This window comes from Leptosomus discolor, chromosome 3 (assembly GCF_034619465.1).
Source record: "Leptosomus discolor isolate bLepDis1 chromosome 3, bLepDis1.hap2, whole genome shotgun sequence".
In the NCBI taxonomy this organism is placed as follows: Eukaryota; Metazoa; Chordata; class Aves; order Leptosomiformes; family Leptosomidae; genus Leptosomus; species Leptosomus discolor.
This window is the reverse complement of record NC_141393.1, coordinates 18,203,096-18,217,638: the sequence shown is the minus strand read 5'-3', so window position 1 is coordinate 18,217,638 and position 14,543 is coordinate 18,203,096. Positions and strand designations below refer to the sequence as shown.

General features: G+C 39.3%; 1 protein-coding gene across 2 annotated transcripts in view; it reads right to left on the bottom strand.

The window, feature by feature from the left end:
• BTBD7 (BTB domain containing 7) overlaps positions 1-13,789 on the bottom strand; it is a 33,702-nt gene extending 19,913 nt beyond the window's left edge. For both annotated transcript variants that reach the window (XM_086462843.1, XM_086462844.1), the window contains exons 1-2: positions 13,634-13,789; positions 5,771-6,850 (exon numbers count right to left, since the gene is read on the bottom strand). In XM_086462843.1, coding sequence (XP_086318969.1) covers positions 5,771-6,850; positions 13,634-13,715 — 1,162 coding nt within the window. In that variant the 5' untranslated portion in view covers positions 13,716-13,789. The remainder of the gene's footprint in view (positions 1-5,770; positions 6,851-13,633) is intronic.
• Positions 13,790-14,543: the final 754 nt, after the last annotated feature.

Genomic DNA, 14,543 nt, shown 5'->3' with positions numbered 1-14,543 from the left:
TAAAGCATTCAGTATTTGTGGGAAAAGCTCTTTAGTATTTTCTATCTCAAACAATCAGAATTAATTTACTCTTCTGCTCCTGCCACATGGAAAAATGCATGAATTTAGGTAGCCAGAAATCTGTATCTAAAATCTTTGGCTTCTTGCAGCCATCAGTTGATAATGGCCTTTGACTGGGCTTCAGCATTCCTTAAGAAGCACATTCAGCAGCAGGGGCAGGCAGTGCAGCTGATCCAGCTTAAACAGAAAACAATCATGAGTCAGAAACAAAAAGCTGCCAACTCAACCATAAGAAACCAGAGGGAAGAACTTAATATGGGAACAATGAAGGGCTGAGGGAGGAAGAGCTGACTTACAGAGGGACTGCCACCAGCCACCACTGCTCAGTATTTAAGCCGTATACTTCCTAGAACGCAGGTAGCTGAAAGCAAAACCTGAAAACAGCGACCAGATCTGTTTCTCTGCAAACTATGACACTGCAAACAAATTTTATGTGCCCAGTTACACAACTCTGTCAAATTCTTTATCCTTATGCAACTGTTCTAAGGAAGATCCTTTCCACTTCCTGCTTTCTCCAGTCTTCATGTTCATAATATAATAACTAGGCAGTAACTTTAGGCTTGAGTACAACTGAATTATTGCAAGGAGATAATAGGTCAGATTTATATTAATATTTACTTAATCATACCAAATTTATTTTAAAGTTAGAAGTGCCAGCCTAGTTCCTTTGAACATTCGTACTGCACTGATACGTAACTGACACACTTGCTCTAATCTTCCCACAATACATTTGTGTGTATTTAATACTGCTACTGTGGGCTTCCTGGCATTTCAGTATTTCAGTCCTGCTGAGATCAAGGGTACTTTTGATGTCAGGCGATATCTGCCTCTAGATCAAAGGCTGTGCTGCTGAATATGGCTTTAAAATAAAGTTTCTTAGTTCTTACTCTTGTCAAGGGTAAAGTCAACACCTAAAAATAAAAGGAAAGTAAGAAGTCTGAACTTAAGTTATTTTTTGTCAAGTCTACTTTATAAAACTTTTTGGAATGAGCAGACAGAAAAAATTCCAAGAAAGACAATTTCATAGGGTCCCAGTATCCAAAAACTTTTAATAGAAAAACATACTGTACCACCACCTCAGTGAGTCTATTCATGGCAGTAAGCAACAGGGCCAAGATACAGAAAAGCATTCATGTATTTAATATAGGTATCTAATAAAATTAAGATATGGGAAGTCAAACTTCTCTGCAATAGCAGCAGCAGCGTCAGCACAGTAAGACTGGAAGGGGCAATTATTTTAACATGTGATGAACAGCACTAGGGAACTGATCTGATTTTAATAACTGTGCTACGGAAGAGGAAGGGATAAGTGATTTTAAACCTGATCTTTGAGAGTCAATGCATTAAAATGGTCGCACCAGTACAGCTGACAGAGAGCAGCAAGGTAACAACTAGACACAAAAGCAGGAGCAGAGTGCAGAAATGAGCAGGCAGAGCACAGAAATGTTCCACTGAGGGATGTGCTTGAACCTCCTGGAGAGGGCTCTAATCCTCACATCCTCTGTAAAAGCAGTGACAAGCTTCACTTTTTGATAGTTATCAAATACTGCAGCACCCCTAATGGCAGTTTGAGTCCTATTAGGTACAAATGGGTTTCAGTGTGATCAGCTCTATAGATGAGATATGCTTGCCAATTCGTTAATTTAAATAAATTAGTTCATTCAAACATCCAACTCAGTTTCTCTTGGAAGGTAAGTGACAGTCATCAGCTGAAACAAATAAAGCTGAAAGCAGAGTAAATTTTAAATAAAGTAGTCTTGCTTTACTTGGACAGTAAAGATACATAGCACGTACCCATACTATCACATCATAAGGAAACCATCTATTAAAATACAACAGTCAGAAAAAGGAGTATCACTGTGTTAGGAATGGGAATATTTCCATGGAAAGAGTCAAAGCTGAATCATCTGCTGAAACTGAAGAAAAATTACAACATCTGGATACTTAGAAAGGTCCCTGAAGACAAATCAAACTAAAATCTGTTTAAAATAAAACCAGTTGATCAGAAGCTTTAAAATACACCAACTTCACTTGACAGTCAGTTACACATATCCAGCCAAAACTGAGTAGAAGTGAGCAAAATAAGTTGGAAAGAGTATCCAGACTTACATATAATGAGCCCAAAATATTTTCCAGAAAACCAGGGAGACAAGGTTTAGCAAGTTTGCAATTGGTTAGCGTAAGTGAACTGAATCAAAAAACTTGAGCCAGGGGGTGTGGGAATCTAGATAAGAAACTTCAGACATCAGCTACTGCAAAAGCCAACTGATGGGATCAGTCAGAACTTGGACAAAACTGGACTCCTGCAGCACAGAGTAAACTGCTATCAGAGCACCAAGCTAAGAGATTTCATGAGAACTGCCTGCTCAGTGGTCTCCAGCCCCTACAGAATGCTGTCCCTTCTAGCATCGCTCTGCATAACATTTAGAAGTCAGATGTTTGAGTGACAGCTTCCAGCACAGAATTATGCTAGCTATGAAATCAGGGAATGGAAGGCACACCACCAAAACAAAGATCTCTCATCTACCTCATAAGTATTACAAAAAAGTCACTATTAAATCGCATACTTTGTTAAGCCGTTAGTCAAGTACAGGAATATAGTCTTCCTGATCAAATAAGCGTCCTTTTAATTTTGGTTATAAGATTATATCAGAACAATTCTTCAGTGTCAGCACAGCACCAATGACCTCAACATGAACTCAGCAAATTAAGTATCAAACTGTTACATACTGACTTCACTGGCACATAGAGACTTTCTACAGACTGCTTACTGCTTTCTCTGCTAGCTAGGGAACACAGCACCAATTTGTAAAATCCTAATTAGTTCAAGTTAACATATAGAATTTCAGTATCTGAAGGGGTGCCAAATTTACATTTGCTAGTATCAGATAAAATAACAAATTTCAACCCTTGCTATATTTTACTGCATTTCTCCCCTATGTATAACAACCTCCCCACCCCACAACCCACCACTTTTTTGGTCAGACACATATCTACCAGAGAAAGACAAGACCTCTGAAAGCCACTGCATCCCTCTACCTTCTCCCAGTAACCACCCCCAAAATGCTACAGCTGTAGTTCATCCAGAGGGCCACAAAGACTGAGCCCGCACTGCTGCACTCTATGGTTCCAGCCACCCGAGCATGCTGCTGAGGTGCTACAAGTCCAGTGCAGCTCCTGCTGCTGCCTTTCTTTTTCCTCCTCCTAGTGTTGGGGCAAAAACTCCATGGGAAGTTAAGATATTGTTACTGCTGACTCACAGAACATACATTCCAGAGCAGGACCAGTCTGTAGTGCCTTACTGAAAAGAGTGCCTGTTCAGGACATGCTGATCCAATCACACTCAACTTAAAGCAAGCAGAAATAATGAAACTCAGCATCAAATAAAACAGCAGTTCTGTTTTTCAGCATTTACTAAAACCTACAAAATAAAAGCCTTTTTCCTATAAGTCTGCCTAAGTTTCTCTTTGAAGTCCTCTATCTATCATTGCTTATCTGCTTTGATATAACTTATACTGCTTCATCAGAGCACCTCCAGATCACAGTTGTTCCAGTTTAGGTTTCCAGTCTGAGGGAAAGAATTACACCCTGTTCATTTATGAAACACGGCATAATTACTTAGTGTCTTCCTGAGGGCTTCATTCACACTAATTCCCTCATTAGTATTGCCTGAGCAACTAAATCCTTTTAGCACGTGTGTATGTGCATGCACCAAAACTGAGAAACTGTACTTCTATCACCTTTTTAATTTCAACTAATTTTCCTTTCTTGCTTTTAGCTGATCTACAGAGTTGTCCTGTTCTCAAGTACTATTAACTTGTGAATATTGTATAGGAATTAATTTAACACCGTAGTTCAACTACAGTAAAACTTTGCCACTCCTACATTAAATTCAACATTAAGATTCTAGGTATACTTAGAGGGGAACAACAACAAAACCAAGAAAGATGCAGACAGACCAGAGAGGGTCCAAAGGAGCACCAAAGATGATCAAAGGACTTGAGAACTTAGCCTACAAGGAAAGGCTGAAGGAGTTAGGCCTTTTCTCCCTGGAGAAGAGAAGGCTCAGGGGGACTTCATCACAGTATTCTAGTACCTAAAGGGTATCTACAAAGAGGACAGAGGGTCTCTTCACAAGGAGCCACACAGAGAGAAAAGGGGGCAACACACACACGTTGCACCAGGAGACATCTCATCTCAACATAAGACTTTTTTTTTTTTTCAGCGAGAACAATCATTCACTGGAACAATGTCCCCAGGGACACGGTATAATCCCATAGAGGTTTTCAAGGTGTGACTGGACAGGGTGCTAGATAACCTCATTTAGGCTCCATTTCCCACAAAAGGTTGGTCAGATGATCTTTCGAGGCCCCTTTCAACCTGGGCTGCCCTATGATTCAATGATTCTGAGTCTAAGAACATCTTATTCACATTCCTGTAGCAGCATATCTCAGAAAACTCATCTCCTTTATTTTTCTGCCAGTTTTATTGCAGCAGAATTATTTCTACTTACAGCGTTATCTGAAAATTAGTGTCCTAATACCAGCCTCTACAGAAGATACAGTAGTTTTGATTAGTTTCCCACATCTTTATCACTGTTTGACTTAACTATTAAGAGAATCCACTGCAAGTACGATCTCTCCCTGCAGTGCTTATACCTGCTTTTTCCTGCCCACTCAAGAAGTTTCTTATTTTACTGAAGTCTACTTGACAGTTTATATTATAAAGAGTTCAATCTTGTCAAATTTCATTTGACAGTTAGAAGTTACGGATGTACAGATCTACTGCAAAAAATTATTTTCTTAGAAAAACTAACCTAGCTTAAACAAATCACATTGCTGGTATCACAGTGAATTCTATTCTTCATTTGTCAGCTCAAAAGTAGTATTTTCATCCCCCACCAGCAAGGCCTGAAGCAATTGCCATATTCCATCGTGTATGATCAGTCACTAGATAGTTCAAACAGCCAACAGTCGAAAGAGCAAGCAAAGCTCCTGCCACCACAAGAGGCATTATTCGTTCACCGGGCAGTGCTCTGACACCTTGCCAGAGACTGCAATAATCCTGGCCAGCCTCCATACGCAGTAACTATGTTAAAGATTTGAGTGATCTCCAAGAATAATGGACAGAAGTGAAACTTTCTGAACTTTAAATCTGAAAGTACTGACTGGGCCTGCCTTCAGTTCCCACATCAAGAAATAGATCTAAGGACCTAGGACTAGTGCAGTAGTCTAAATTTATCTTCCAACAGCAAGACTGCAGGCTTGGTGTACACCCTTTGACAGAAACTACAAAAATAATCATTCAAGTTTACAGCCTTGTTAACATACACGGACACTTCATAACCAGTCTAAATATTTCCTCCTCTCAACAAGGATCTCTTGTATCCTCCCCATCATTTACTCACAAAAAATGGATTATAGATGGAAGTAGATAAAGATCAGAAACATCAAGACCAGTTACACATATTTGACATAAATAGCATACTTCAATAATGACGTGCAGTACAGCTAAGAGCGCTCACATGGCATTTCTTCTGTCCCTAGAAAACACAGACGCACTATCTACAACTTACAGATGGAAAATTAATTCCTTTTCTTAAAGGAATTGTCACTGATAGCAAGACTCAATGGCATACTTACACTGCAAAATAGCTAAAAAGTTGTTCTAGAAAGGTCATACATTTTACAGCAATGACAGCATTACATACCTTGTGCAAGCATGTTAAACTCCAAGAACAGTGCTATGTGATAAAGCTCCATAGCTTCTTCAGCCCTAGTCATGTTTAGTTTTCCTGCTACAAGAGCCTGAACTTCACTTAAACTGCCCACTGAAGGGCTGGAGTGCAAAACAGAGAGGTCCACCACATCTGTATACATACAGTTCAAAATGACCTTAGCATATTTTTTTGGTATGATAGATTCATCCAATATAATTCTAGTTGGAGTTCGTAGAGTTCGGTCTGTGATTTCCTCGCCAGTTCGTATCCTCCTCTGCAGCAAGTGACGAAAAAATGGAGATCGTGATGAAATAATAGCTTTGTGAGCTCTGAGCTCTTCATCTAGACAGTTCTGACTTCCACCAAAAGTTTCAACTAAGTCAGAGTTGGATGAAAAGCTAAGAACCACATCGTAGTAGCACATGTAATCAAACAGTGCACGCATGTCAACATCTAAGGAATTTGGTGTTCCAAATTCTTCACTAAGCTGCACAAGGATATCAACATTTTGGAATCTTGAATCCTCCATTCCAAACTCTCCTGTATAAAGGTAGTGTAACAAAGCAGAAAACATAGGCATATCTATGCCAGCTGTGTTAATATCCATTATTATTTCTGCCCCATACTCAGGTGAGGAAGAAAGCAGTGTCTTAAAAAATGGACATCTTGCCGCCAAAATCGCACGATGCACAGGAAAACAAGTTTCTTGAAATATTAAGTCTACATCAGTACAGTATTTGTACTGATAAAGTTCAGCCATGTCTTTTTGTAGCGTCCTGGCTTCTGGTCGTGCCAAATTAGCTTGTAGATAAAGTTCCTTTAAGGCTGACGTCCCTTCGTATTCTTCTACTAATGCATTAACATCTCTGACATCCCAGCCTGAGAGGAGTTCGCGCATCTGCTTGGCATGATCAGCAGATCGGCTAGATTTCCGACGTTTAATGAATTTCTTCTTGAGGGTGGCGAGGCCAGAGGTTTTCTTTTTCTTGTCTTGAGGTTTCTCATGGCCATGGTCAAGGCTATACAGCTTTGATTCACAGCCATAACCTTGATGAGAGTAGGATGATGTCCCTGAAAGCAAAAAGGAAAATTGAACGTATTTACTCTTTAAATTTAAAAGGAAGGTCCATAACGGTCAATCAATGTCTGTGCAAGTTATACAGTTTTCCCTTCTCCTCAAATCAGATAATTCAACATGGAAACCTGACTGAAGCCTTTTCCAGCCATTAAGAACAAAAATAATATTTTTATCATCTACATTTTTTTTTTTAAATGAACTGAATTTTAAGAACGAAGCAGTACCAGTTGATGTAGCTCTGTAGCCCATGGCATACTTATTTAAGCAGGAACAGAAGACAAGTGTCATGGTATTAAATATAGAAAATAAAAAATACAGCCTTTCAAAAAAGACTTGTATGATCTCAGTGAAGTAGTAGCACCTCCCCTTCCTCCTTCAAAGTGTTCTTCAAATCCTGTTCTTTCTAGCATTAAGTGTCATTTCAACACGAAAAGCATACCTGGCATCATAGTTATCAGAGTCATAAGAAAAAAGGAAAAAAAGAGAACATAGTGCCAAAACATTCAGGGAAATTGAGGACAATGAATTAATTTTCAATGCAAATTTAACAGGAAAGTAAAAATCCTGACATATGATAATCAAGTAATGCCAAAAGTCAAACACATAAAATGGGCTCCTTTCCACAAAACTATAGATGCTAATTTGTGAGTGCAGCCCACTTAGAAGATGGAGAATGTAAGTTTTACTGTATTATTAAAGATGTCCTTTGAACAGAACATTATACAATGAAGCATACATGTAATTATTTTTCCCCTCAACAATCATTTACAGGGAAGTTATGTTATGAACAAAACAAGTCCTGAAATGAAAAACAGATTCCCCTCAACATTATCTGTTACACACCTGACCTGTTCTGCTAATGAACCTTGCTGTCAGTTTGAGCCTAGCTGCAAATAGAGTAACACTGATAGCAATTCAGTACAAAAAGAAAAGAGGAATTAGAATCTGCATTTCTACAAGTAACTGAAAACTGAAGTAACATTTTAATAAAAAGTAGTTAAAACGATCATTTACACAGAAGCATGACCCACATTAAAGGGTTATTTTCTAATTTAACTTTATTTACAGAATTTTCACTCTAAGCTAGATGGTGAAAAACCTCAGACATGACAGGAAAAGAAAAAAAAACAATATACACAAAACCAACTACTACTGCCAGACAAAAGAAGAAACCAGAATAAAACATTTGCAAATAATATACAAATTAATAACAGTTGCAGATTTATCTAAAAAAGTATTTGTCCATTTTCTGTTGGGAATAGTTAACATGTTTCCATTAGTACACTCGTGTAGCTTCACTACTTGCTGCGGTTTTTGGATCTTTAATTTCAAAGCACATCCAACCGCCAGAGTTTTTGAGGTCTTTTATAACTTGTTCTATCATTGCTCTCTCAGTTCTATCTGTTTCAAGTACATTTGATGTGATGTTATTTTGCTATGACAGTGATGTTATGGGCCAGTCTGTCAAAACACAGTGCTTTTAGTTACCATGTTATTTCAGGTAAATATTTCTTGAACTTTGAATTGCTCCTGTGTCTTTCAAAGTTGTACTTGAGAGCACAGCATCTACGGCAATCTAAGATTTCTGTAAATTGTTTTATTTACCTTCTTTGCCTCAGTCTTTACTGCTAAGGCTGGTCCTCAGGAATCCCAGATCCTGAAGGTAGGAGAGGAAGTCTGACGGGAGGAAGTCTGATGGAAGAAAGACTGCCCCTTGGTCAAGAAGGATTGGGTCAGAGATCTCTCAGCCAGACTGGACACTCACAAATCCATGGGCCCTGATGGGATGCACCCACGAGCATAGAGGGAGCTGGCAAATGTTATTGCTAAGCTGCTCTCCATCACCTTTGACAGGTCATGGAGGACAGGAGAGGTGCCTGAGGACTGGAGGAAAGCCAGTGTCACTCCAATCTTCAAAAAGGGCAAGAAGGAGGATCTGGTAAACTACAGGCCAGTCAGCCTCACCTCCATTCATGGAAAGGTGATGGGACAGCTCGTTCTGGCTGTTATCTCTAAGCATGTGGAGGAAAAGAAGGTTATCAGTAGTCAGCATGGATTCACCAAGGGGAAATCATGCCTGACCAACCTGATAGTGTTCTATGATGGCATGACTGGCTGGGTGGATGAGGGGAGAGCAGTGGATGTGGTCTACTTCAACTTCAGCAAGGCTTTTGACACTGTCTCCCATCACATCCTCATAGGTCACCTTCGGAAGTGTGCGTTAGATGCGTGTACTGATAGTGAGGTGAATTGAGGACTGGCTGAAGGACAGAGCTCAGAGGGTTGTGATCAGTGGCGCTGAGTCCAGCTGGAGGCCTGTGGTTTGTGGTGCTCCCTGGGGGTCAGTACTGGGTCCAGTCTTGTTCGATATATTCATCAACGACCTGGATGAAGGGACAGAGTGCTCCCTCAGCAAGTTTGCTGATGACACAAAACTAGGAGGAGTAGCTGATACACCAGAGGGCTGTGCTGCCATTCAGCGAGACCTGGACAGGCTGGAGAGTTGGGTGGAGAGGAACTTAATGAGGTTCAATAAGGGCAAGTGTAGGGTCCTGCATTTGGGGAGGAATAACCCCATGCACCAGTACAGGCTGGGGGTCGACCTGCTGGAAAGCAGCTCTGCGGTGAAAGACCTGGGAGTTCTGGTGGACAACAAGTTGACCATGAGCCAGCAATGTGCCCTTGTGGCAAGAAGGCCAATGGCATCCTGGGGTACAGTAAGAAGAGTGTGGCCAGCAGGTCGCGTGAGGCTCCCCTCCCCCTCTACTCAGCCCTTGGCGAGGCCTCATCTGGAGTACTGTGTCCAGTTCTGGGCCCCCCAGCTTAAGAGGGACAGGGAACTACTGCAGAAGGTCCAACGGAGGGCTGTGAAGATGACAAGGGGAGTGAAGTATCTCCCCTACAAGGACGGGCTGAAAGACCTGGGGCTTTTTAGTCTGGAAAAGAGAAGACTGAGAGGAGACCTTATCAATGCTTATAAATTTCTAAAGGGTGGGTGTCAAAAGGATGGGGCTGGGCTCTTTTCCATGATGTCCAGTGACAGGACAAGGGGAAATGGACACAAACTGGAGCACAGGAAGTTCCACTTGAACATGGGGAAAAACTTCTTTACTGTGAGTGTGGCAAAGCACTGGAAGAGGCTGCCCAGAGAGGCTGTGGATTCTCCTTCTCTGGAAAGATTCAAAACCTGCCTGGACACAGTCTTGTGTGACCTGCTCTAGGTGAACCTGCTTTAGCAAGGGGGTTGGACCAGATGATCTCCAGAGGTCCCTTCCAAACCCTACCATTCTGTGATTATTCAAGCCTCAATAATTCTAAATAATCTTATACACTGGCTTTTATACCAAGCTAATTAAAACTCCCCCAAATCATGCAATGCAATGATTTTGCAATTCATCTACTAGTGAAAAGTTTGGAAAGGAACTTTCTTTGAGGAAAGACCTCTAACCATTTTATCCATGCTACATTAAATTTTACTTGATCAGGCAATGTATTATTAATTGTATTGAAATTTCAAGACATTAAAAAAATATCAATTTAAATGAAGAGAACAGCAGTAACAAGACAACTTCAACAAAGAGGTTGCGCTACAAAATCCACCATAAAAATTCCTTCCACATGCTATATTAGGTATTACAACAGAAAAGCAGAGATTCAGTCTTCTGCCTAGAATTTCTGCTCCATTTAAAAAGCATCAATTACATTTCACAATAAAAACATAACTACACTTTGGTCACTCTATAATGATATATTCTGCTCCAAGAGAACATGCTAGCTCATTTCTATTTGAAGTATTTTGGATTCTAATGGCAAATTTGAGTATGCAGTATATTCTCTTACATTCCGCTAACGAAAACTAGGACACCACAAGCCTCAATTTCTTTCTTCCCTGAAGGCTGCCATGAGGCATTACTTGCACGTGAATCACCACAAGATACTAAAACACCATTCAAACTTTTGTGTACCCTGAGCTAGTTACAAGATTCAACTTTAAAAGTACTGCAAACAGTGCTATTAACCCTTACAAATAGATAAAACACTGCTGTAAAAGTGCCACCACACAACTGCTTTTTTGCCAGATGCAGAAGTAGAGATGCACCAACATAGCCTCTCTGGGTTCACAATAGCTGGTGGCTCTGTATCCCTCAAAGATTTTTCAAGAGCCCCTTTTTGACCTGCCTGTATTCCTTCATAAGGCAGCAGCATTAAAAGTAGGAAACAGAAAATTATTCCCCACTTCTACACTAAAAGGCACAAATCTATTAAATGCTGTTAAAAAGCAATAGCTACTTCACACCCCTAGACCATATCTAGCTTTGAACAGATAAATATTTACAAGAAACAGATGACTGCCAAGAGAAACTACTTGGGCACTTGACAATGAATAATGGGATCTGTCTAGTCTCCTGCATGCCTACACATTCAAAAATCTAATTATAGAGCTCTATTTAAAAATAAACAACTTGAACAGATGCACCACCCTAGAAAATGGTGTGAAATCCTCCTCCTGAATGCTGTAGACAAAACAGCAAAGAGCTGACTAGTTAAGCCTTTGCTAAAACAGAAGTATTTTTTACAGTAAGAGCACTGCATTATTTTTACTGATTTATCTCCTCTTCATAAACTATAAGGAAATTCAGCATTGTCAACTAACAATGGGAGCTCATCGTATGAAACTACTGTGCTTTGCCAGACCCAGTTCTGAGCTTTTAACACTCATCCTACATTTGCAGTGTAAGATGGTGCAGTGCTTCAATGGTAAAGCAGCACGTCTAAAACAAACCCATAGGCCTGAATCCAGTTTCCAGGAATAAGGCAACTAATACATATTATGCAGCTGTTATAACTCTAGACCCTGTATTTCCAGCTCTACTTCGGGGCACTAAGTAGATCTAATGCCTTCTACATTAAAAAAAAAAAAAAAGGCAAAAGTTGATTTAACATTAAAACATCGATATTCTGACAAGCGATGAAAACCTCAGCTATCGATTTTTAGAATACATCTATTTTCTACTGAGACAGCTACACAAACCAATAATCCAAACAAGAATCAAGATGAGAAAGAACCAAACTCCACAAAGCAGGAAGAAGAGACGTATGCCTGTGATGTAGATAGCATACTTACTTTACTAGGACACTCATGCAAGTGCCACCATAACATCAGAAGATTTCAGCAAGAATTTTAACCAGAACACTCATTTGCCTGGCCTAAGAGGAAACAACCACACACTTTTAGAGCTTCCTCAAAAGTCTCAATCACAATTTTCAATAGGTAATGGGGATCGGTATTTACCATGACATACTACATAATGGGTTTCTATTTTGAATTTAATAATGAAAAGCATCAACAAAGCCTTCCACATACCCAGCAGAAAGCTTCTGGGGAATTTAATGAAGCCTTTGGAACTCCCCTTTCTAAATCTGCTCAACAGGTGTTTCAGCATGCAGATCTGCCTGTTTTCAGGTCTGTAAGGGTTTCTCATCATTCCATATAGAGGCAGATAAAAAAAACAAGATGTGCAATAAAACCATTTTGGCTGTGAGATTTAGTAAGTATATATATAAACTGGGGCAAACCTTTTACTACTGTTAGTTATGACACACTGAAGATACATAAAGCCTTCAGGGGAACTTTACAGCATGGATATCCAAGATGTTAGTACTAGAAGTTCTTCCTTGACATGCTACAACAGAATTTTTAGCCCAGTGCACAGGTCTTTTACATGTAACAGCTTGCAGGCTGTCCTCTACTCAGATCTCCAAAAGTTAGGAGTGTCACAAAACCTGAGACAAAAGAGAAAAATTACAAGGAAAGTCAATTTTTCCTCTGCTAAGGATACCACTGTGCTTTCAGCAGTGATTAAGAAAAGAACTAACACTGAATATCAGTAACTACTTACTCAGTGTTGCAAGCCAAGGCACAAAGGAGAAAAGTGTTTATAAAGTATTTATGTTATTTACTGCTAAGATCTTTCTTCAAGCTGTCAGGGTTGGGTTTTTTTAAGCAAGATTTATCTTCTCAAAAACTGCCTTCTTTTAGATTCAACACATACATATTTATTATTTATAGTGTGATAGTACTTAGATCTACACTGAGGTCTTTTCACACTAGACTGAAAAGCACATGAAGGTAATACTTGCCCCAGTTATGACTGGGATAAGAAAATAATTCCTTAAGGGTACATCAACTCACATTTCCAGTTAAGCAGGGTCCTGTTTGTAAGGCAAGTATAGTTTGAATAGTAAGTACGCCCATTCCCCATTTACATGAACAGGAAAAGTACAGGAGAAAGTTGTCTTCGAGACTGCTTGTTACTTTAATAGGCTTATTATTAGAGATATCCCTTCCATCAGTAAGGAAGTAATTCACCCATGCCAACACTACAATGAATACTGATGATCAAGTTTTACATGCTCTAACAGAGTTTCACAGAAAATCTGAGGAAGAAAAGTAGAAAATGGTAGATAGTATTAAGAGAATGCAACTGCTCTTGAACTGGGAAAACTTGCATGCATAGTTTAATTATCAAAAAACCACCACTTTATTTTATTTGAATAACCTTGCACCTGTTTACTAGCAAATGGCAGATCAACTCATTGCATATGCAGGCCGAACAGAAACCGGACAGTACCAAATTTCATGCATGATTGAGGTTGAATGGATTCAGACTGGTGACCTGGAAAATAAAAGCTCTGCATAACATTAAAGCAAATCAAGTGCATACACAATCTAGCAAGTCATTTATGTAAGTGACAAGATAACTGAAAAGAGTTACCTATGAATGTCTGTTGTGTCTGTGAATTACCCCCTACCCTTGGGGAACACGAGTGAGGGTAGTTAGATGCATTAGCACCCATTTTCTTCAGTCACTCAGGCATTCCGCCTGCTGGCTCTTCAATGTATAATCCCATAATCCTTTATAAATCTTCATTCCCAGGCCCAGCATTCTGTTCCTCCATTTCTGAAGAACAAAAACACCAATAAATTACTTTATCTGAATCACATTATACCTACTGAAAGAAAAAACAAACTCAGCCTCCAGCATATAGTATTTTCATAATTAAAACCTCAAACATTTCAAGATACCTTATTTTTTTAAGGATTAAACCAAGATCAAAAATACCTTTTTTTTTTCCCAAAACAATTTGTAATTTTCCAAACCATTGACAAAACAGTATGATGAACTACAACAAGGAACAGGATGGCTATCAAATTTTTAGCTAAAAAAACCTTCAAGTAGGAGTTGGTCCAGACCAGATATGCTCCTTTAATTACACCATGAAAGACTTTTCATACATGCTGATATGTTCACACACTGTTATAAAAACCCCAAATTGAATTATACTGACTGAGAAAGCAGTCACTGCTTTCAGCTGCGTTTTGATTTCATACCATTTACATAGCTCTTTTTCAGTCCTACTTTTCAAGTTTAGACTAGTACCTAAAAGTAGGTTTATAATAGTAAAAATAAGGTGTTTAAGCATTAATCTACTGTTTTATTAGGCATTTGAAAACATTTTAGGAAGTCAATTTAAGGAAATTTGATCAAGGACGCATTGTTAACCATACAACAAGCACATACTAATTTATTCCTATATTAGCAGTGTTAAAATATTAATACTGCAAAATGAAAGTTACCACAATGAAGAACTGCCTGTCAGCTGAACACACGTGCCCCCATCCAA